The sequence below is a fragment of the Pipistrellus kuhlii genome, unplaced genomic scaffold (assembly GCF_014108245.1).
Source record: "Pipistrellus kuhlii isolate mPipKuh1 unplaced genomic scaffold, mPipKuh1.p scaffold_m20_p_2, whole genome shotgun sequence".
Lineage (NCBI taxonomy): Eukaryota > Metazoa > Chordata > Mammalia > Chiroptera > Vespertilionidae > Pipistrellus > Pipistrellus kuhlii.
The window spans coordinates 37,045,296-37,066,110 of record NW_023425515.1 but is presented as its reverse complement, the minus strand read 5'-3'; the positions used below and the strand labels follow the sequence as shown (position 1 = coordinate 37,066,110).

At 54.1% G+C, this 20,815-nt stretch overlaps 3 protein-coding genes across 16 annotated transcripts in view; 1 reads left to right on the top strand and 2 right to left on the bottom strand.

Annotated features, from left to right (window-relative positions):
* Positions 1–3,470, bottom strand: part of CHRD (chordin) — a 12,023-nt gene extending 8,553 nt beyond the window's left edge. For 2 of the 4 annotated variants that reach the window (XR_006742059.1, XR_006742058.1), the window contains exons 1-10: positions 2,916–3,470; positions 2,626–2,729; positions 2,042–2,171; positions 1,779–1,907; positions 1,588–1,687; positions 1,372–1,459; positions 659–800; positions 406–546; positions 241–323; positions 12–159 (exon numbers count right to left, since the gene is read on the bottom strand). Coding sequence is in view for 2 of the 4 variants with exons in the window: in XM_036447188.2 (XP_036303081.1) it covers positions 12–159; positions 241–323; positions 406–546; positions 659–800; positions 1,372–1,459; positions 1,588–1,687; positions 1,779–1,907; positions 2,042–2,171; positions 2,626–2,729; positions 2,916–3,063 (1,213 nt within the window). In the remaining 2 variants the exon portion in view is untranslated. The remainder of the gene's footprint in view (positions 1–11; positions 160–240; positions 324–405; positions 547–658; positions 801–1,371; positions 1,460–1,587; positions 1,688–1,778; positions 1,908–2,041; positions 2,172–2,625; positions 2,730–2,915) is intronic. The other 2 variants (XM_036447188.2, XM_036447190.2) reach the window with 1 other exon arrangement.
* A 1,529-nt stretch (positions 3,471–4,999) lies between these two features.
* On the top strand, positions 5,000–10,834 carry THPO (thrombopoietin). Of its 6 annotated transcripts, none has more exons than XM_036447202.2 (6): positions 5,000–5,255; positions 6,635–6,817; positions 7,073–7,200; positions 7,441–7,527; positions 8,992–9,159; positions 9,395–10,834. In XM_036447202.2, the coding sequence occupies exons 1-6, from the start codon at positions 5,015–5,017 to the stop codon at positions 10,058–10,060; spliced, it is 1,473 nt and encodes a 490-aa protein (XP_036303095.1). In that variant the 5' UTR covers positions 5,000–5,014; the 3' UTR covers positions 10,061–10,834. The 6 variants fall into 6 exon arrangements, with proteins under 6 accessions (XP_036303095.1, XP_036303091.1, XP_045439711.1 ...); XM_045583755.1 differs by lacking the exon at positions 5,000–5,255 and having other exon boundaries at positions 6,805–6,817; positions 9,407–9,475; positions 9,592–10,834; XM_036447201.2 differs by lacking the exon at positions 5,000–5,255 and having other exon boundaries at positions 6,805–6,817; positions 9,395–9,475; positions 9,592–10,834.
* Positions 10,835–14,424: 3,590 nt separating this feature from the next.
* Positions 14,425–19,404, bottom strand: POLR2H (RNA polymerase II, I and III subunit H). Of its 6 annotated transcripts, XM_045583753.1 has the most exons (6): positions 19,012–19,404; positions 17,502–17,585; positions 17,326–17,419; positions 15,722–15,805; positions 15,195–15,296; positions 14,425–14,787 (listed from the first exon to the last, which is right to left on the bottom strand). In XM_045583753.1, the coding sequence occupies exons 1-5, from the start codon at positions 19,091–19,093 to the stop codon at positions 15,236–15,238; spliced, it is 405 nt and encodes a 134-aa protein (XP_045439709.1). In that variant the 5' UTR covers positions 19,094–19,404; the 3' UTR covers positions 14,425–14,787; positions 15,195–15,235. The 6 variants fall into 6 exon arrangements, with proteins under 6 accessions (XP_045439709.1, XP_036303085.1, XP_036303086.1 ...); XM_036447192.2 differs by lacking the exon at positions 15,195–15,296; XM_036447193.2 differs by lacking the exon at positions 15,195–15,296 and having other exon boundaries at positions 19,021–19,404.
* Between the last annotated feature and the right edge of the window lie 1,411 nt (positions 19,405–20,815).

The window sequence follows — 20,815 nt, the reverse complement described above, 5'->3', positions numbered from 1 at the left end:
CCCTGCCTCACCATCGCAGCTCTGCCTGGCAGTGATGTGCCCGCTGATACGCAAGCCTGGGCTACCCGCCCTCTCCAGGGCTATCTGCAGCTTCCCCAGGGCCAGCCAGTCCATCTCCTGGGCGGTCAGGTTAGGCAGCACCTCCGCGAAGCCTGGGTCCTAGGGACAGAGCAGGATCATCGGCGGGAGGGGCAGCAAGAGGCCAGAGCAGGTGGCCACAAAAGCCAACCCTTCGCTCACCTGGGCTGAGGCATTGGCCTGGAGCTCTCGCAGCAGCTGCCCCTGGTGCAGAATCTGGAGCCGCAAGGGAACCTGGGCCGGTCCTGAAACGGCGATCCATGTGGACAAAAAGAGAGCCAGGCGCTCCCCCTACCCGTCTGGCATCCCTCCCCATATGCCACTCACCCCCGCTCCTGGATTCCAGCAGCCCACGAAAGAGCAGCAAAAAATGCAAGGAGTCCTCTGTGTCGCTGAGCGTGAGGAGGGTGATGCCCCCTGTGCCCTGTTGCGGGCTGCCTTCCAGGGTCAGGATGGCACTGAAGGTCTCTGGGGGAGGGAGGACCGTGAGAGCCCATCAGCATGCCCCCTCCGCAGCCCACTCCCTTCCTTGGGGCAGAGAAGACAGAACTTCATGCCCAGGGGCTGCTGCTCCCCTCACCTGCAGCCAGAGCCCGGTGCCGGATGAGGGGCCCCCAGACCTCGCCTGAAGGATGAGCGGGTGTCACAAGGGCCACGTGTAGCTGTTCTGCCCGGAGCAGCCGCAGAGACAGCCGAGGCACTGCGCGCCACACCCCACACACCTGGAGCAGAGAGACAAGAAGACCCTACTCACACTGGACACAGGATGGGCCAGCGGGGAGGCCCAGCTGACGGAGAGGGCATACAGGAAGGAGCCCCCCTGCTCTCCTAGGAAGCTTAAGAAAGAATCCAGCCCTAGCTGGTTTGGCTCAGTGGATAGAGTGTTGGCCTGCAGACTGAAGGGTCCCAGGTTCGATTCCAGTCAAGGGCACACGCCCAGGTTGCAGGCTCGATCCCCAGTAGTGGGTGTGCAGGAGGCAGCTGATCCATGATTCTCTCTCATCATTGATGTTTCTATCCTCCCTCTCCCTTCTCCTCTAAAATCAATTAAAAAAAAATTTTTTTTTTGAATCCAGAGGTCCAAATCCTGGCTCCACCACTTACTAGCTGGGTGACCTTTCGCAAATAACATTCTGCTCCTGAGCCTCAATTTCCTCATCTGTAAAATGGGCATATACCATCCATGCCTTCCTCCCCCTGGGCTGTTGTGAAGACCAAAGGAGGCCATGCGAAGCACACACGCTCAGCACAGTGTCCAGGCCAGACAAACACTCATAAATGGCATCATCTCACCAATCCATCTTGGGTCGGGGCTGCAGGGTGTTCAAACAGGACGCTGCCCGTGGAGTCTGAGAAGCGGATTCGGGTTGGACGGTCCAGCCTGGGCATGGGGGTAAAAGGGGGGGAGCACGGACTCTGAGCCTGGGCCCTAGACAGCCCCTCCAGCCCCTCCCAGCTCCAGCGCCCAGCCCGCTCTCCCTCCCTCCCTCCCTCCGGGCGCGTCCTCACCGCCGGTAGGAGATGGAGAAGCGCAGACTGGAGCGCAGCAGCATCACTCGGGCCCTTGCCACGGCCTGCGACCTCGGCCCCGTCAGCAGCGCCACGAAGTCTGGGAGAGAAGGACGATGATGTCCGAATGTCTTCACCCCGCTGTGCCGGCCGCGCCAAAACCCAAAACCGCCGCCGGGGCCCCTGCCTACCCGTGTGGCCATCCCCACGCGCCCGGTCCTCGGCGCCCGGCTCCCCGCGGTCGCTGTAGCTGCGGTGCTCTGGGTCCCGCGGGTACTCGAAGGCCAGGCCGGGGGGCTGCCTCTCGGGACCGCTGCGCTCTGCGAGGAGGGGCGCGCAGTCAGCGGGGCCCTGGAAGGAGGGGCTCCGGACCCAGAGCCCCGCCGGCCGCCCTCCCCTGGCCCCTCAGTGCGCTTACCCGGGGGACAGGTCTTACCCCGGGGGGCAGTCTTACCCGGCGGGCAGGTCTGGCAGCAGTGGCCGGGCAGCTGGCGCGGCTGCCCGCAGCTCAGGGCCGGGCACTCGGGCTTAATGTTCTTGCAGCTGACCTTGCCCGGGCCCCTCCCGCGGCGGCCCCACGGCGGCTGCTCGCGGAAAAGACGGAACCACTGAGTGGGTGCAAGGCGCCGACCCCAAGACCCAAGGAGGGGGTGTCCCAGACCACGGGAGCGAGGCAGGCACTGCGCCTTACAAGGGGCGGATCCTGGACAAGTTACCCACTCTCTCTGGACCTCGGGGTCCCCCTCTGACAGTGGGGACACTAACAGCATCTCCCGAGGGGGCTGAGCTGGGAACTAATGGGTGAGAGACGGAGGAGAGGCGCTGGCCAAACAGCCTGACACATAGCGGGCGGTCAGTCCACACCTGAGCCTGGAAGGGGGCGCTTCCTCCCCCAGCTGGGAAAGGATCACAAATATCTGCAGGCTGGCTTCTTTCTGCTCGCCCTCCCCGCGTCCACTCCGGGACACCCCGGGACCCCAGGGCGGCCCCCCACTCCCTGCCCGCGAGAGTCCGGCCGGGGCCGTCGGGGGCGCTCACCGTCTCGCAGGCGCACAGCACGCAGCGCATCACCCCGAAGGGCTCCCCCAGGTCCGGGTGCCACGTCTCGTCCAAGGCATAGACCTTCCCGCCGAAGGAGCAGCCTGCGGGGACCCGGCTGGCTGGCGGCCGCTGTCCCGCTCCCGCCGGTGCCCGCCCCGGGCGCTGCCAGCGGCCCCCTGGGTGCCCGGCCCCTCCCGGCCCCCCGCCCGCGCCGCGCCACCTGCGCCCGCGCCCCCTCGGGGCGGGCACGGACCTCCCTCCCGCACCTCCCCGGGGCGCCCGCCTACCTGCCGCCCCCCGGATGGGCAGCGGCTCCTTCTCGGGCCGGATGGGCAGCGCGGGCGGCTCGGGGCCGGCGCCGCGGGCCGGCCGGGGACCGAGCAGCAGGAGCCCGAGGAGCAGCAGCGGGGCTGGCGGGGCCGGGAGGCTCGGCATGACGCGGACCGGACAGCTGGGGAGGCGGGCGGAGGAGGGGGCAGGAGAGGGAGGAGGGAGGAGGGCGCGGGAGGAGGGCCGGGCCGGGGGCGGTGCGGCGGCGGGGCCGGGGCTGGGGCCCGGGCGGTGCGCGGGGCTCGTCGGGCGGGCGGGCGGCCGCGGAGCCGGCGCGGGGCCAGGCGAGGGAGAGGCCGGGAGCGCCCCGGCGGTCCGCTGCTCTGGTGCCCCGGGCGCCGCGCGGGCCCGTTTTATGCCCCGGGCTCCGCACCCCGGCCGGGGGCCTCCTCCTCTGCAAACGGGGCGGCGGCGGCGGTGGCTCGGCGAGGGGCCGGGCTGAGCCCGGGGGGTCCGGCCCAGCCGCCGCGGCCCGGATCGCGAGTGGGGGAGGGGAGGGAGGGGCTGGGACCGGGCAGGGGAGGAGGGAGGGGCTGGAGGGCCTGGGGGAGCGGAGGGGGAGGGGAGGGGAGGGACCAGGGGGCGCGAAGAGGGGAGGAGAGGCAGGTCTGGAGGGCCCCCCCAAACCCTCCCTCCACTGCCGGTGGCCCCAGGGTAGCTGGACCAAGCAGGAGGTGCGTGTCCCGCCCAGGATGAGAACCCCAGGCCAGGGAGGGGCAGAGGCTAGGCCTGAGGCCTGGGCCGGCCACTGTGCTGGATTTCGGCTCCAGGGAAGGATGAAAACTTGTCTTTACGGGTGACAACGCCAGGGAGAGGCCTGTCAACCCATGGTCCCCCTGACTCTGGGCTCACAGCACCTCTCAGACCCCATCCACCCACTTTCCCTGCCTAGCCTGGGTCCCCACCTCTGGTCTGAGGTCTCTCCTCATTCCACTGTTCCCCAGGACAGGAACTTAGCCAGAAACAGACTGTCCTTTCCGCCTGTGGTCAGTTCCCTCCCTACCCTGTAACCTGTCCTCAAGATCTTCTAGCCACCATCGTCCCCACCTAGCATGCTTTCTCACCTCTTCCTTCACCGCGGGGACCCTCAGCCTCCTCACTCACCTCAAACTCCTGTCTTGGTTGGTTTTCCTGGTCATGACTGCCTCCCTGTCCCCTCCCACCCACCCCCCCACACCATCCCAACCATCCCGGCACCATCCTTCCTAATCTTGGGAGGCATCTCGTCTGGTTGAGATGGAGAATTCCGGGATCTAGGCCATACTCCTTAGCAGACAGCCTCATCCTGCCTGGGGAGGAGGAGAGGAGAGAGCCTGAAGAAGAACTGGGGGTGGGGTGGGGGGGTGGTTAGAGAGGGGATGGGAACAAGGTCAGGCCAGGAGGCCCTGAGGCCAGAGGCCAGAGGCTTGGGGAGCCTGGGGCTGAGAGGAAAGCAAAGGAACTAGAGGCAGGGCCAAAGGAAGAGGGGGGCTAGGCCAGCAGGAGGTATTTGGGGGGGAGAATAGCAGCTGTCTTTCCTAAGACTGGGACACATGGGCCTGGTTATTCCTCTTGTCACGTGTGGGATGGCAGGAGATGGAAGAGGAGCAAAGGAGTACACTGGCAGAGAGAAGTGGGCTTAGCTGTCCGAGCCAACGGGCCCAGCACACACCCCCTCACTGTGCGGTCCTTTCAAACGGTCCAAACCCTTTCCCCATAGCACTGACCTCTGACAGCGTCCTTCTCTAACACAGGCAATGCCCATGTTCCCACTCAGAAAGGGGGTCTAAGACCCTACTCCCTGGGGCTATGGGAGAGAGAAGCAGGAAGGGCAAGGAGCCTTATTGGGTTTCAGCAGCAGGTGTGGTATCTCCGGAAAAGAAATTTGGCCAGCCGGGAACTGAAAACAAAAATGTCCTGCTGGATTCCTCCAAAAAAATAAAAATAAAAAAATAAATAAAAAAACACACAACCTATTCCCCTCCCGTCTCCTCTCCAGCCAGGCCCCAGGTTGCACGTTTCCTGGGAAAAGGCCGGTCCTCGGGCGGTGTGTGTGGGTGGAGGATAGCAGTAGACCATGGTCCAGGCAGGGACTCCAGGTCCAGCGAGGGTGGGAGGAGAAGGCGTCACTTCCGGGGGCCCTCCGCAGTGTCTGCGGGCTCCCTGCTCTCTGATTGGGCAGAAGTGGCCCCGGCAGGCGTGTGACCCCACTGCTGGGAAGGGGCTAGGCCCCAACGCCACGAGCTTTCCTACCCATCTGCTCCCCAGAGCGCCTCCCGCTTTGCACCTGGGTCCGGGAGCCCTTCTCCGCCCGGTGAGTGGCAAGCAGGGCTTGCAGTTACGTGAGGGTAGGGAGGACAGGAAAGAGGAATGGGGCTCTCAGCTGGGGGAGGGGCGGGCACACTGGAACCTACAGGCACTGACCTTTGTCAGGAAGCCTGTGGCCTTCCCAGAATGGGAGGAGTAGGACAGAGCCGGGGTAGGGGGTGGGGTGCTGGGTTCGGAGGGACTGATCACAGACTTCGTAGAATACAGCACAGTCCTGGTGGGCACTAAGGAAAGGGGACATGGGCTGGGGGTGTTGGGGGATGAGAAAGGAAGTATATTATTAGGACTTGGGGAGCACAGTGCCAAGGTGGACACAGCTCCGATCTTCATTCTTACCCCGTCATTCCTAGTTAGCTTAAGGTTCTGAATCCAGGGGCTGGGAAGCTGGGTCAGGCAAGCCAGGGCGCAAGGAGAGAGGGTGATGGGAGGAGGGTTCCTGCATGTTGACAGACCTATAGGAAATCCCAATATTGAAACAGGTGCAGGCCTCTTTGCACAACTTGTGAAAGAAGGAGGAAGCCACGTGGGGGGTCCTGTGAAGGAACCGGAAGGGGTCTGGCGAGGGGGTAGGGGGGAAGGTACGGGCGATGACATATGGTGGGTGGCCGTGGCGAGGTATACCATGTAAGGAGGGCTTCATCTCACTCGGTGGGTATCCATTCCTGGATAACTTGCCTCAGGAAGGAAGGCTCGGGACTGTTAGCCTGCCTCCTTGCCTTGGAAAACCCAGTATTTCAGAATGTGGAGCACAAAGGAAAACTTTAAGAGGCTTTCTGTGTGGGAGTAAATAGGGAAAGGATGAGAGGTTCATTTCTCCCAGGCCACCTTCTCTTAATCTTTTAATCAATGACTTATAGTTAGTCCAATGTTTTGGGTTTTGTTGGTGTTGCTTATTTGTTTGTTTTTGCCTAATTCCACTTCCCTGCCCACTCCACAAGCTACCCCTGGATACATTGTATGTACGTACTTACGTATCTGCTAGTTCCCCATCCTGGCCTTCCGGTTTCCCCGTCTCTTCTTCAGGTTTGTGCCACAGTGCTCCATTCTCTAGCCCCATTCCAGATTTCATCCAACCAAGCAATCAAGGTGGCTCGGAATTTGAGGCCCATTAAGATGTGTGTTTGTGTACACATCCTGTCCTGCTGCTCTCGGCAGGAGGCAGCCAACTCGTGTCAGATTCCCTGAGAAACCCTGACAAAGAGAAGACAGCATATGCTACTACGATCACAAGAAAATGTGGGAGCGCTCAGAGCTTTAGCAGTCCTAGGCTGGTCAGCATCGCAAGCCCTCCCAGCATCTGCTCCCCGAGCCAGAGTCTCTTCCTTAAAACTTGAATAACTGTTCTTCATGCCCGTCACTTGCAGGATAGATTCCAGACCCTCTTCCTCAGCCCACCTGTGCCGCGCCCCACCCAACGCTGTGTGCTCCAGCCCACTCTGCCCAGAAGTGCAAGAGCCCAAGCCGCCTCCATGGCCCCAGGAAGGAGTCAGGGCAGAGGCCCCATACAGGGAGCCACTCCAACCAGACAGCCCGGCCAGAATGGAGCTGACTGGTAAGAACACACCTGAGGGGCTGACAGCCAAATCAGAGCACGGTAGGAAGGGAAAAGGAAAGGGAAAGGAGATATGCTGCAGTGGTGTGGGAGGGAGGCGGCTGGGAGAACCCAGTTTCTGAGAAATGAGGCATCTTTGGGTGGCAGATTCCGTGGGTTTCAGGGTCTGGGTCCTCAATGGGAATTCCTGGACCACCACCCACCAATGATTTCTTCCTTTTCCACCCCTTCCAACCTCGCCTCTCCTAATCTAAGAACTGCTCCTCGTGGTCATGCTTCTCCTAACCGCACGGCTGGCCCGGTCTAGCCCGGCTCCTCCTGCCTGTGACCCCCGACTGCTAAACAAACTGCTACGTGACTCTCATGTCCTTCAAGGCCGACTGGTAAGAACCCCCAAACACTGTCCCCTCTGTCCGTTTAACTGGTAAGATCCCCTCACTCCCTGATCCAATCACTGTTCTTCCAACATTGCCTTTGGTAAGACCGTGACCTTGACAAGGATTATGATTTGCAACCAAGCTCTCCTCTGAAAGCTAATCTGGACCTATTTACTCACGGAAGCATCTTGGTCATTAGGTTACCATGTCCTTTCTCTTCCCCTCTCCCGCCAATTTTTTCAACAGAGCCAGTGCCCAGACATCAGCCCTTTGTCCACACCTGTCCTGCTGCCTGCCGTGGACTTCACCCTGGGAGAATGGAAAACCCAGACGGTAAGAAAGCCACCCCTCCCCTGGGTTTCTCTAAGTCCTGTCTTCATCAGTTTCCTATTGCTTCCTGTGGGTTCTTTACAATTCCTGAGTTCTCTGAAAATATCTCATCTTCAGCTTGGCCGCTCTAACCCAGTCTATATTCTACTGTGATAATATCCTCTGGACAAGATGATGGCTTGCAGTCCCAGTGTGTTACATAGATTCAAAGCTGAACATCATGAAAAGCTGGGTAGAGGTCTCTCGTGAGCCACGCCTTTGACTTAGTCCAATTCAAGCTTCTTAAGCTGGCATGAATAAATAAGACTTATCTGTCATCCACAGATGACACAAAGCTGGGAGCCACCACAAAAATAACAAAAGACAGAATCAACGTTCAAATCACTGAAAGGCGAGGTTCAAAACGTGGTGGAATTTAACAGGGATATATAAAAATTTCTACATGTGTAAAGTACTTGAGTCAAGTCCTGTTCCAGCTTGCAGGCCACAATGCCCTGCTTCCCTCATATAAACTTCTGGCCCTAGAATTTACTATGAAAAAGATCTAGGAGGGTTGAGTTGACCCCAAACTTCACATGTAACAACATTATTGAGGCAGCTATTTAAAAAACCTAGTGGTTCTGGGTAGCTTTCAATGTTTAGCATCAATAATGTGGAAATAGCCCCATAAAATTCTGAGTGGACTGCACTTAAAAATACTGGACTAAGTACTGACACACACTAAGTTATTCAGAGGACTAGCATGTACCTAGGAGGAAGCAACTGAACAGTAAGAGTTCAGAAAACATGTTATATGATGAATGGTTTTTAAAAAAATAAAAAGCCTGTCTGATTAGCATAGACAAAGTGACAGTCTATGGTACAGCATGGGGAGCTTTCGTCGGAGGCTCAGGAAACCATTGGGAAGGAGCGCTCCCTGGTAGGTCAACTCTTCTATCCTCGGGAGCCCTGGAATCTCATTCTTCCCTCGGGCCTTCTAGGAGGCTGGACTAGGGGAGGGCAGCTCCTTGGGAGCCCTTAGTTCCAGCTCTGCCACGTACCAGCAAGCCCTTCCCTTCATCTTTATGCTCTTTACGATGGTCTCATCTCTACATTCCGTTAAAAAAGAATCACATGATCCTAAGATTTTTTGTAGCAGAAAGAGATGTGCAGCACTAGAACCAAGAGGTAAATGCCATCAAAGGGCAGACTTCAGAATAATGGAAGTAAGAAAGAAAGAAAAAGAGCATTTCTGACTGAGAGTAAGTGGAAGACCAGGCAGGGTTACCGGACACTGGAGTTATTCAAGCAGAGGCTGATGACCAATTGTCGGGAGACTGTGAAGGAATTCCTGTGCTGGGTGGGACCTTGGTCCTGTCCAATTCTCAGTGTCTATGATTCATCCTGCTGGCTACTCCTCCGAGCTTCCCGCCCGCTATTAGCATGCCCTCTGAAGCAGTGCGCTTCTCTCGTCCATCTCTGTCCCAGGAGCAGACCAAGGCACAGGACGTTCTGGGGGCGACGACCCTCCTGCTGGAGGGAGTGATGGCAGCACGGGGACAAGTGGAACCTACTTGCCTCTCATTCTTACTGGGGCAGCTTTCGGGACAAGTTCGCCTCCTCCTCGGGGCCCTGCAGGGCCTCCTTGGGACCCAGGTAAGTCCCCAGTCAAGGGAACTATAGAACATGTCCCTCTTTTCGGACTCAGTCTCCTTAGAAGGCCCGAGGGAAGAGGAATTCTAAGAATCTTGAGGTAGAAGAGATGACCTCCCAAGGAATGCTCCCTCCAAGCCGTAAAGCCTGGGCGCTGGCACCCTATCTTCCCACATAGACAAGGGAGGCATGAGATCTGGCCCAGGTCTCTGGCCTCAGGCCCATCCTCTGCCCTCAGCTTCCTCCACAGGGCAGAACCTCCGCTCACAGAGATCCCCGTGCCATCTTCCTGAGCTTCCAGCAACTGCTCCGAGGAAAGGTGCGTTTCCTGCTGCATGTGGTAGGGCCCACCCTCTGTGCCAAGCGGGCCCTACCCACCACCGCGCTCCCACACAGTACCTCTCTCCTCCTCACACTGAACAAGCTTCCAAACAGGACTTCTGGATTGCTGGAGACGAACTCCAGTGTCCTGGCCAAAACTACTGGCTCTGGACTTCTGAAGAGGCTGCAGGGAGTCGGAGCCAACGGGCCTGGTCTGCTGAACCAAACTTCCAGGTTCCTGGACCAAACCCCTGGACAACTGAACAGGACACACGGACCTTTGAATGGAACTCAGGGACTCCTTCCTGGACCCTCACCCAGGGCCCCAGGAGCCCTGAATATTCCTCCAGGAACTTTGGACATGGTCTCCCTGCCACCCAATCTCCAGCCTGGATATTCTCCCCTAACCCTTCCTGCCATTGGACAACATACAGTCTTCTCACCTTCACCCTCCGTGCCCACTACCCCCACAGCCCAGCTCCAACTCCCACTTCCTGACCCCTCTGCTGCCATGCCCGACCCCACCAGTCCTCTCCGAGCGGAGGTGCACCCTCACTTCCGGAATCTATCTCAGGAGGAGTAAGGTGCTCAGGCGCTGCCCACACCAGCAGTGTCTCCCATTGTGATTCTCTTACCCGGAGGAGAGGCCCCGGAGACAACTGCAGCTCCCCCAGATTTCCTGCTTTCCCTGGAGCCCACAGTCCTGGTGAAGGCAGACACATAGGAAGGAAAGGGGATCTTTTTTCTCTGTTTAAAACACCAGAAGCTATTTTTTTTAATGTTTTTATTGATTTCAGAGAAAGGAAGGGGGAGGGAGAGAAATATTGATGTGAGATACATCGATTGTTGCCTCCTGCATGCCCCCTCCTGGGAATGGAGCCTGCAACCCAACCTGGGCGTACGCCCTGACCATAATCGAACCAGCGGCCTCCTGGTGTATGGGATGACGCTCAACCAACTGAGCCACACTGGCAGGGCAGAAAAGCTATTTTTTTTAACCTATCAATAATATTCACCAGAGCAGCTAGTTATCGGTCTATTTTCTGTACAAATTTACAACTTACGGATTCTCTATATGCTTTTTCGTGTGATAATTCCTTTAAAGGCCTGGACTGGCCTGACCTCTGAACAGAGGTAGAGACTAATCTTCTGTCAGAAAACAGAAAAGTGAGCTTTAGTTTTCTGCTCAGAACTAAGGTTAGTCTCTTTACCATGACCCTTTACCTCATTCTCAATGGCACTCTGACCTCCTTTTCTTAGGAGATCCTTACCCCTGAGAAATGAATGAGACATTGTCTCCCACAAAGACTGTCTGAGCCTGTATCAATAAAGAATAAATTAAGCACCCAAAAGCTAACTGGAAAAAAAAAAAAAAAAGATATTCTTCTCAGAGGGCAATAGTTCTGCCCCTCTCTAACAAAATAAAGAAAAAATAAAGAAAAACTAACAGGAAGCCCAGGAGTGCCTCACACCTCCTGGGTGTGCAGACATTTCAGGCAAGAAAAGACCTGGAAGTGACAGCTGGTGTTTTAAACAGAGAAAAAAGATCCCCTTTCCTTCCTATGTGTCTGCCTTCACCAGGACTGTGGGCTCCAGGGAAAGCAGGAAATCTGGGGGAGCTGCAGGTAAGGATGTGCAGACATTTCAGGCAAGAAAAGACCTGGAAGTGACAGCTGAGCAAACAGCCGGCGCCTCGGCAGCTCAGCAGGAAGCTTCGCCAAGCTTGGGTCCTGCCTCCCCCCTGTGGAGGTCAGGGGGAAGTGCAGGAAGTGGCATGAGTCAGTCTCCTAGGGCTCACACAGCAGGAGACACAAGTTACAACTCAAAGTACAAGTTGAAGGCTCATTTCCCAGTACCCAGAGGTAAATAGTACCTAAAAAGCAGCTTTGTGTGACCACCATAAACTCTGTTAGGCGATCTCTAGAGGGGAAAAAAAAAAAAAAAAGCCAGGCGTATGAGGCTTTGCCCATAAATGCCATCTTGGTGCTAAGGGAGAGGAGGTTTATATTGCCCTGAACAAATCTCCACTGCAAAGGTCAATACCACCTCCAGAGGCTCCAGTAGGGAAAACTAATGGAAGTTCCTCCTCTTCCCTCAACACCAAAAGGTCCCTACTGAATATCTAACCCATTCCCAAATCATCTGTCTCCTCTTCCCTTCACACAAAACAAAACAAAAAACTTATGACAAGGAAGTTCCTATCCCTATTCAACTGTATGCCAGTTCTTTCTTCTGGCACCCAGAGCGGCTGGGACAGGAGAGGTACGTCTCCAGCGTAGGCAGAGGAGCCAGGAACCGAGTTCCAAACACTGCCAATGCCTAGGAGGCATGCTACAGACAGCAGGATGAAAGTCGGTGCCAGGTACCGTATAGCCTTCTTTAAGGCTCCGGGGACTCTCTCCTTTATAGATGAGGGAGCAGCCAGGCAAGTTCCCAAAGGTTTCACAGCCCGTCAGAAGAAAAAGACATACCCTAGGCCTGTGGTGGGCAAACTGCGGCTCGCGAGCCACATGCGGCTCTTTGGCCCCTTGAGTGCGGCTCTTCCACAAAATACCACGGCCTGGGCGAGTCTATTTTGAAGAAGTGGCGTTAGAAGAAGGTTAAGTGTAAAAAATGTGGCTCTCAAAGGAAATTTCAATGGTCGTACTGTTGATATTTGGCTCTGTGGACGAATGAGTTTGCCGACCACTGCCTTAGGCCAACTTAGTCTAAAGCTCATACTCTCCCCAGTGTGGTGCACTGTCCAACGTTATTCAGTGATTCTATTTATCAGGAAAAATTCCCAAGTCCTTTGGGAGTCAATACATCAACAGATAAAAGAGTTCTGAGTAGAAAGCCAAAGCTCTTGGTATGAGTGACCTGTTTAGACATCTCCAGGTGTCCCCCTTTCCCATTATGGACAGAACAGTTGCCATGGAGAAGGAATCAACAAATGCACAAAGCTCAAAACTGTTGTCCAAATCTGGTGTCAGTTTCTACGTGGGAAAGAATCAGCTCATCTACATTACAAATTCCAGGATGCAGTCAAGGGAAAATGGTAAGTGGAAATTTTAATTTACTACAGTACTATAGTAGAGTACATCTAATAATCAAATGAAACCCTTTATGGCACATGAAAGAGGCAGCACCCAGAACCAGGTATGTCAAAGGGACTAGAGACAAAGAATTAGGTGTTCTCAGCACAGTCAGGTGAGACAAAGATGGCAAAACTGCAAAAAAGTATGTAGCCAGAAAGTTCCAGACATCCAGTATTAGCATCTGACTTGCTCAGGGCAAATGTAAAAAACTCAAGGGCTTCTTCAATGTGAACTGATTGTCCCTATTGAATATCTAACCCATTCTTAAATCCGTCCCTTCTTCTCCTCACACAGAACAAAAACAAAAAAAACCTGTTACAACCAGAACATTCCTATCTTTTTCACCTGTATGCCAGTTCTCTTTCTTCTGCCGCCCAGAGCAGCTAGGACAGTCTGCTGTGCCACCCCAGAAACTACTATTGGTAATTAGGGTCTCCCACTCCAACCTAAATTCACCCTTCTCTACCTGTCCTCTACCCCAAAGCTGGACTCTATGGAAAGGCTGGAGGATCCCATAAAAACCCATCCCAGCCAAAACAGGTTTGGCTCAGTGGATAGAGTTTTGGCGTGGGGACTAAAGGGTCCCGGGTTCAATTCCGGTGAAGGACATGTACCTTGATTGCGGGCACATCCCCAGTAGGAGGTGTGCAAGAGGCAGCTGATCGGTGATTCTCTCTCATAGATGTTTCTAACTCTCTATCCCTCTCTCTTCCTCTCTGTAAAAAATCAATAAAATATTTTAAAAAAAAAAAACATCCCAACCCCACTGCGTCTCCAATTTCCCTCTCCACCCTCCCCACCCCATACTAAGGCGAAAGAAACACCTTCCCTTCCTCCCTGCAGGGACCACTCATTTTCAATCCATTTCCCTAAATACCCTAACACCTCATGTAAAGACCTGAAAATGATGGGGAAGGAGACTCCCCAGGCATCCCACCAGGGGACCAGCTCCCCTGGCAACCCGAGAAATCAAAAGAGACAACTGCTTAATACACACTCACAAATCTCTGGACAGTTACCCTGAACTTCCCAGGGGGAATCAGAGTCCCGTATGCTTTCTCGGGGACCTTGCATGCCAGGCTGAAGAGCCAGCTCCTCTGCTGGAGTCCTGGTAAGCATCACCATTTCCTCAACTGGCGCTTCCTCCACGTTTCAGGTGGCGACTGCAGTCGGGCTGCTGCACTGTCTCGGGTGCTGGCACTGGACTGCCAACCTCATTGGTATGGGTGCCCTGTCCGCTTCACTGATCTGTGCAGCAGCTCCCTGCTCAGTGTCACCGCTAAGAAACTTACCCTCCCTCCAGGTCACTGCCAGAATACAGAGCTGACAGCTAGCTCCTCCACTTGGTCCCATAACCACCAAACCCACTCTTCCTATTTTCTTCAGAGTTGTGTCCCATGCTTGTGTATAAAAGTCTCTACCCCAGGGAGGGGGGGGGGGGGGAAGCCTCTACCCAAAGCTTCCTTAAAAATGATGAACATTTCCAGTTACCCAAGTGATTCATTCAAGTCAACGTGATTTGACTTCTTAAGCGACTGAAAGTGTTAGAAGGACACAAGCAGGGCTCCTTGCCAATTCAAAATTCTATGCCAAATGGAGGTTATCTTCTGCGCCGGGGGTGCCCCAGGAGCCAAAACACCGTATCTTCTCTTGTGTAGAAAACCACACTGGAGGACAAATGTTGGGGATCGTCAGCCAGGAGACTGAGAAACCCTGAACCCAGATACCAAAAGGCTGAGACAGATCTTACATTGGATGATCGTCTGGCTATGGGCCAGAGACATAATATACCACAGGCAAACTAAAAATAAAAAATAAGTTATTTTAAGGTAAATGGGGGGAGGGGGGGGGGAATTAAGGGGAGGAAAAATCTGAAAAAGTAAAGTTTAATTAAAAAAAAATCATACACACAAAACAACTCTGGTTCATTTTAAACTCGCCTGCTGGGTCTTTCACAGGCAAGTTGGTTTCCCACTGAGTCCAGACCAGGGAGAGAAGCACCACAGTGGACAGAGGGCCAGCCCCTCCTGAACAGGACAGCAGCCACTGCAACTCAGACTTGAACAAACGTCCGTGACCTGAGTGTCTAAGCAGCAAGGTTGGCTTTCCGGTGGTTCAGAAGGCCAGTTTCTTCATCAGCAGATAAACTCTGGAATCCACTTCAAATCCATGCAGGTTGTTGGCATCACCCTGCAGCCTCATGAGCAGGCCCCCATAGGACACGTAGGCAGAGCTGAAACAGAAGGTCCAGTCCCATGAGGCTGAGATTCGGAGCAGCTGTTACTCAGCAGCTCTCCAGCCCAGCCTAAGAGAGAGAGGCACCTTTCTAATGTTTTGTCAGCAGGAACCAAAATTCAGACAAAAATGAATGCGCAGACATATGCAAGGCAGTGTTTTTTCTATTAGCAAAAGTGGAAAATACTACATGCCCAGAATAAAGGAAATGGTCAAATCAATTCAGATCTATCCATTTACCGGTACTAGAATGTTACATATACAGCTATTAAAATGTTTAGGAAAAGCTCTAAACGGCCATGGGAAAACATGTTTTACATAACATTAAGCAAAAAGAGTAGAAGAAAACATTGTAATAAACAACAAGATCTCAAAGAAAAAAAGCACAGAAGAAAAAAAAAATACCTAGATTATTCAAAAATGTTTATGTAAAAGGTTCCCTCTGGTTATGGAATTATAGATGACTTTTGTTCCTTCTTGACATTACTTTTCTGCTTTTCATATTTCTTACAAAGGGCACATATTGTTTTAATAAGATTTTAAAGAAAAAAATAGCGAGGCAGGGAAACCAAAGAACTAGGGGTTGGGTTGCAGTGTAGCAACATATACATATACATACATACATACAAACACACACACACACACACACACACAAGCACAAACACACCTAGCAGCCTAATTACTTAATGTTGCATTTATTTCCTAAGGAAGCAACCTTCCTTTGCACCGCACACAGCAAGGTTATCAGTGTCTCATTTGGACCACCAGGGCCGAGACCCTGACAACTGAAACTGTTCCCAGAAGTTTCTCTCTGGGACCTGCTTAGGTCTGAGCTACTTAGAGAGAGGGACCCAACACAGGAAGGATACGCAAGTCCCCAATTCTCAGAACAGGGCAGGGTGAAAGGGTTCTCACAAGACCAAGGAACTTACAGACGTGTTGCTGCTTCAGTAGACGTTTCGTCTCCCTCAATCCTGTACACTTTTCCATACATCACATACTCAAATTGGTCAGCCCTGTGGAACAATAGTGGCAGTTACTCTTAAAAGTAGTTAACAATGCCAGGCCAGCCGAGACCGGTTTGGCTCAGTGGATAGAGCGTCGGCCTGCAGACTGAAGGGTCGAGGATTCGATTCCGGTCAAGGGCATGTACCTTGGTTTCGGGCACATCCCCAGTGGGGGTGGTGCAAGAGGCAGCTGATCGATGATTCTCTCTCATCAATGTTTCTAACTCTTTATCCCTCTCTCTTCCTCTCTGTAAAAAATCAATAAAAATATATTTTAAAAAAAGAAAAAGAAAAAAACAATGCCAGGCCAGGGTTGCTCAGTGGCTGGACATCCAAGAGGTCACTGGTTTGATTCCTGGTGAGGGCACATGCCCAGTTGGGAGCTCAATCCCCAGTAGGGGGCGTGCAGGAGACAGCCAATAGAAGTTTCTCTCATTGATGTATCTATCTCTCCCTTCTCCCTCTCCCTGAAAGTCAATAAAAACATATTTTTTAAAGTAGTTAACAATAAGAGGTCCTTTAAAATTGGTAACTGCTAAGTGCCAGCATTATAGCAACAGGCACTTTCCAAATACAATGTTATTTAGTCTTCACAGCAAACCTGTGAACTAGATACAACTACCTGTCTTTCACTGACAAGAAAACTGAGGCTGAAAGAGGTTAAGGTTATTCAACAAATGAGATTTTAACTCAATGGGGCTCCAAACTCCCATCACACCAAACTTCCCCTCCAAGACTCAAGGCCCATACAGCCTAGGTCACTCAGTAGTCACTTCCTCCACCATCAAAAAGCTACAAAACACAAGCATGTAGCCAGAACCGGTTTGGCTCAGTGGATAGAGCGTCAGCCTGCAGACTGAAGGGTCCCAGGTTCGATTCCAGTCAAGGGCATGTACCTTGGTTGCGGTCACATTACCTGGGGGGAGGAGGGGAGGACCTGTGGGGGAGGGTGCAGGAGGAAGCTGATTGATGTTTCTCTTTCATCAATGTTTCTAACTTTCTATCCCTCTCCCTCCCTCTCTGCAAAAAATCAATAAAATATATTTAAAAAAAAAAAACACAAGCATGTAATAACTGCTCTGGATAAACACCTTGTTAATTCTTTTTCTTTTTTTTTTAAGATGTTTTCATTTATTTCAGAGACAGAAAGTAAGAGGGAGAGATAGAAACATCAATGATGAGAGAAAATCATTGATCAGCTACCTCCTGTATGTCCCACGCGGAGGATCAAGCTTGCAACCCAGGCATGTGCCCTGACCAGGAATCAAACCATGACTGCCTCGCTCATAGGTCGACACTCAACCACTGAGCCACACTGGCCAGGTACCTTGTTAATTCTTTTTTTTTTTTCTTCCTTTTTTTTTTTTTATTATACCTTGCAAATTCTTAAGTGCGGCAATTTCCTTAAGTTCCTCAGATTCTGCTGATAATCATTTATTCCACAACTTAATTAAATAAGGGTCTTTCTACACCACTTATCTACTTTATTCTCAGGCATATTTCAAGTGCTCCCTTCTTCACTCCCTCACCTGGAAGGTCTGTCATCTGTGGGGTTATATTCACCATCATCCAAGGTACCATCTTCATACAAGGTACTGGCTATGACCAACCGGAACTTGTCACCTGAAAGTAACGGCAATATCTGAGAGTGAAAACAGCCAGAATGGCAAAAAGTCTCCTGCTATTTTCTCTGTTCAATACTTACCCAAATCTACAGGGTAAATCTGAATGTTTACATCTAAGATAAGGTCCATCTTGAAAGATTCACTCTCACAATGCAGTCGGGACACTGGAGAGAAGTAGAGAAAGAGTGGCAGAGGGTAAGTGCCTGACCCAGGGTGACCCTGCAGACCCCACTTGGGGGGGCCGAGCACAATAGAAGTCTCAACCTAACCCAATTTGCATCCACTGGCTTCTCATCTGCTCTCAGAAGTGCAGACTCAATCAGAACCAGATATGAAAGAGGCAAAGTGGAGAAAATCCCAGGAAAAGAATCAAAAGTCCTCGGCAACAAAGAATATCCAGACTCGAGGCCTGCCTCGGTGATTAAGAAACAGCCTAACTTTGGGCAAAGGTTTTGTCTTTCTGTGTCAGGTGCTGTGTTGAGGAGATTATTAGGACATGTAAGAACCGGTATTTGTCCTGAAGAACATGTCAGTCTCCAAGCAAAGGGTGAGAAAACAGAAACAATTATTGATCAATGACAGGATAAAGAGCAACTCTTTATTATTCCAAGCAGTCAACTCTAACTCGGAGAGGGCTTCACACAAAGCTAAAGATTCTAAGGGCAATACAAGACTATAGGTGTGTGTGTGTGTGTGTGTGTGTGTGTGTGTGTGGCGGGGGCGACGGGGGCGGCAATAGTAAGACGTGTGCATATATAATATCTTTTTTTTTTAATATATTTTATTCATTTTGTACAGAGAGGAAGGGAGAGAGATAGAGAGTTAGAAACATCGATGAGAAAGAGTCATCGATCAGCTGCCTCTTGCACACCCCCTACTGGGGATATGCCCGCAACCAAGGTACATGCCCTTGACCGGAATCGAACCCGGGACCCTTCAGTCCCCAAGCTGACGCTCTATCCATTGAGCCAAACCGGTCTCGGCCATATATAATATCTTAATAAAAGATATCAGCCTGCGGACTGATGGGTCCCAGGTTCAATTCCGGCCAAGGGCACAAGCCTGGGTTGCGGGCTCCATCCCCAGTAGGGGGTGTGCAGGAGGCAGCCGATCAATGATTCTCTCTCATCATTGATGTTTCTCTCTCCTCCCTTTCTCTCTGAAATCAATAAAGGAATATATTTTTAAAATAATAATACAGATTCTGGAGTCGGATTACTTGCTGTGCAGCCTTGGGTGGGTTGCTTCTCGGAGAGAAATGGGTAAAGACAATAACTACCTCATGTAGACTCTTGAAAGAAATAAGACAAAGCATGTAAGCTGCCCAGGACAGCGCCTGGCAGAGTGGGCAGCGGCCGGAAAGATGCCCAGGAGTTGACTAGCACGAGAAAAGGCCCCCCAGGCACCGGGCACAGCCTGTGTGACCCCAAGGAGAGCGCGGTGTCTCCGCTCTTTCATCTATAAAATGCTTTCTGAGCGCGGTCTGTACATCAGGACCTGATGGTGGGCGCACGCCACGTGGGTTGGGGGGCCCGGGGGCGTGTCCCCAAGAACCAGATTAGTCCCTTACCCAAAACCGCCTCTCTATACCTCGCTTACCTCGGTCAAACTTCTTGCCCTCCGGGTCAATGTCTTTCACATCAAAAATATCCTCAAACAGAATGCCGGCCATGGCAGCAGGGCGATGAGAGGAGCACGGAGGGCGCTGACCGTGCAACCACTAGAGGAGTCCGCCCTACCCCCTCGCGCGGAAAAAACGAGCAGGAGAGTGGGGAAAGGACCGCCTCAACTGCACCATGAGGAAATGGAACTACGCCTGCGCGCAGACAGGCAGTAGCACGGCCACTTCCGTCGCCTAAGCTCTCGGGGCTCCCTAACTTCCGCCCCGAACTGCTGCTTCGGAGAGACTTCGGTGTGGAGGGCGGGCCTGTCAGGTCGATAAGCCCGCCCCAGGGCGGGATCACCATAGACAGACACCCCCACACACACCTCCCCCGGAGGTGGCGCGGTTTCTCGCTCTCTGCGGAGGCTCGACTGCGCCCTCTTCAGTATCCCTGTTGGGAAAACTGGAACGCAAGGGCCGCTACCCCAGCCAGAGACCTTGATCCTTGGCCCAGAGCAGCCCAGCCCAGCCCAGCCCTACCAGCACGCGTGCTCGCCGAGGGCACAGTCCGCGCCGAGAAAGGGCGGAGCAGAACCCCGCCCCCCGGAGCGCCGGCTCCGCAGGGCGCAGTCCCGAGCCCCTGCAGCTGGCACCCGAGGCCCTCCAGGCCGGCCTGGCCCAGCTCGGCCCTGCTAGATGTCACCCGAGCTGGGTCTTTTCAGTTTGGGAATTTGCCATGATGTCACTACGGGGAAGAGGAAAGCCTGCACTATCCCTTCCCCTGGTACCGCACCCTCCTCAGCATTGTCCTCTTGCCCTGAGCCCTGCTCTCTTCCCCCACACTGCCCCTGGAGCCTGGCATTGGCCCCATCACCCTGCCCTCCGGAGCACTGCCCCTTCAGCCTGGTACAGCCTGTTCCCTCTCCCCTGCCCTCTCCCCCCTGGACACTGTGCCCCTTCACCCTGGCTCTCTCCTCTCCTGCAGATACTCCTGCCTTACACGGACTGCCCCTTCCTGCAGGATGCTGGTTCCTCTCGCACTGCCCCCTTCCCTTCCCGGGCACTGTCCCCTCCTCCCAGCCAGCACCTCCACCTCCCCCATGTCCCTGCATCCTGTTGCCTGTTTCCCGGGCACGGGCCTCTCCCCGGCCCCTATCTCTGGCACGCACTCGCAGGCCATCCACCCTGTGTTCACCCCACCCTCTGCCTGCTCGATCCTTCTTCGAACCCTGATGGAGAACCAAGAGCCCACCAGGCCGTTTTCCCCCCTCGGCGGCGAGATGTCAGCAGCTACTCGGGTTTCTCCGTGGGCCCTGCCAGCAAGAAGCGACCTCTGTCCCTCCACGCCCGCCTCCAGGAGCGCCCTGTCCCGCACCCAGACCTCCCTTCCTCCGGCCTCACTCCCCACCCCCGCCGCCGCCCCCTCGGCCCAGCCCGCACACCCCTCAGTCCAGAGTGCTCCAGGTGCACCTCCCCGGGGAAGCCGCAAGAAAGGGGAGGGGGAGGGAAGGGATGAGAGCCCCAGGGCTCAACTCCGAGCATTGCACCCCTTTCCCCCATTCCTGGAGTTAGTGCTGCCCTCCGAGCCCCCAGGTTTGCTCCTCGCTCCAGGCGGAGCGGCGGCGGAGCTGAGCCGCTGCTGGTCCCTCGGAGAAGCAAGAGAGGGAACCGCTCCGGAGAGAGAGCTTGGCCCCGGTCCCGGCGGTCCGGCCCCGGTGCCGCCAGTCCCTGCCGCTCTGCTCGGGCACCGGGAGCCGCAGAGCCAGCCCTCCCCTCCACGTGCCGGCGGGC

What these genes read in the sequence shown, in the direction of transcription:
- THPO (XM_036447202.2), top strand. Translation starts at nt 5,015, where the DNA reads ATGGTCCAGGCAGGGACTCCAGGTCCAGCGAGGGTGGGAGGAGAAGGC. An exon ending in AGCCCTTCTCCGCCCGGTGA is followed by an intron (nt 5,256 to 6,634) that starts GTGGCAAGCAGG and finishes CTTGCAGGATAG; the next exon opens with ATTCCAGACCCTCTTCCTCA. An exon ending in GGCCAGAATGGAGCTGACTG is followed by an intron (nt 6,818 to 7,072) that starts GTAAGAACACAC and finishes TCCTAATCTAAG; the next exon opens with AACTGCTCCTCGTGGTCATG.
- POLR2H (XM_036447192.2), bottom strand. Translation starts at nt 19,093, where the DNA reads ATGGCCGGCATTCTGTTTGAGGATATTTTTGATGTGAAAGACATTGAC. An exon ending in ACAGATGACAGACCTTCCAG is followed by an intron (nt 15,806 to 17,325) that starts GTGAGGGAGTGA and finishes ATTGTTCCACAG; the next exon opens with GGCTGACCAATTTGAGTATG. An exon ending in ACTGAAGCAGCAACACGTCT is followed by an intron (nt 14,788 to 15,721) that starts GTAAGTTCCTTG and finishes CTTCTGTTTCAG; the next exon opens with CTCTGCCTACGTGTCCTATG.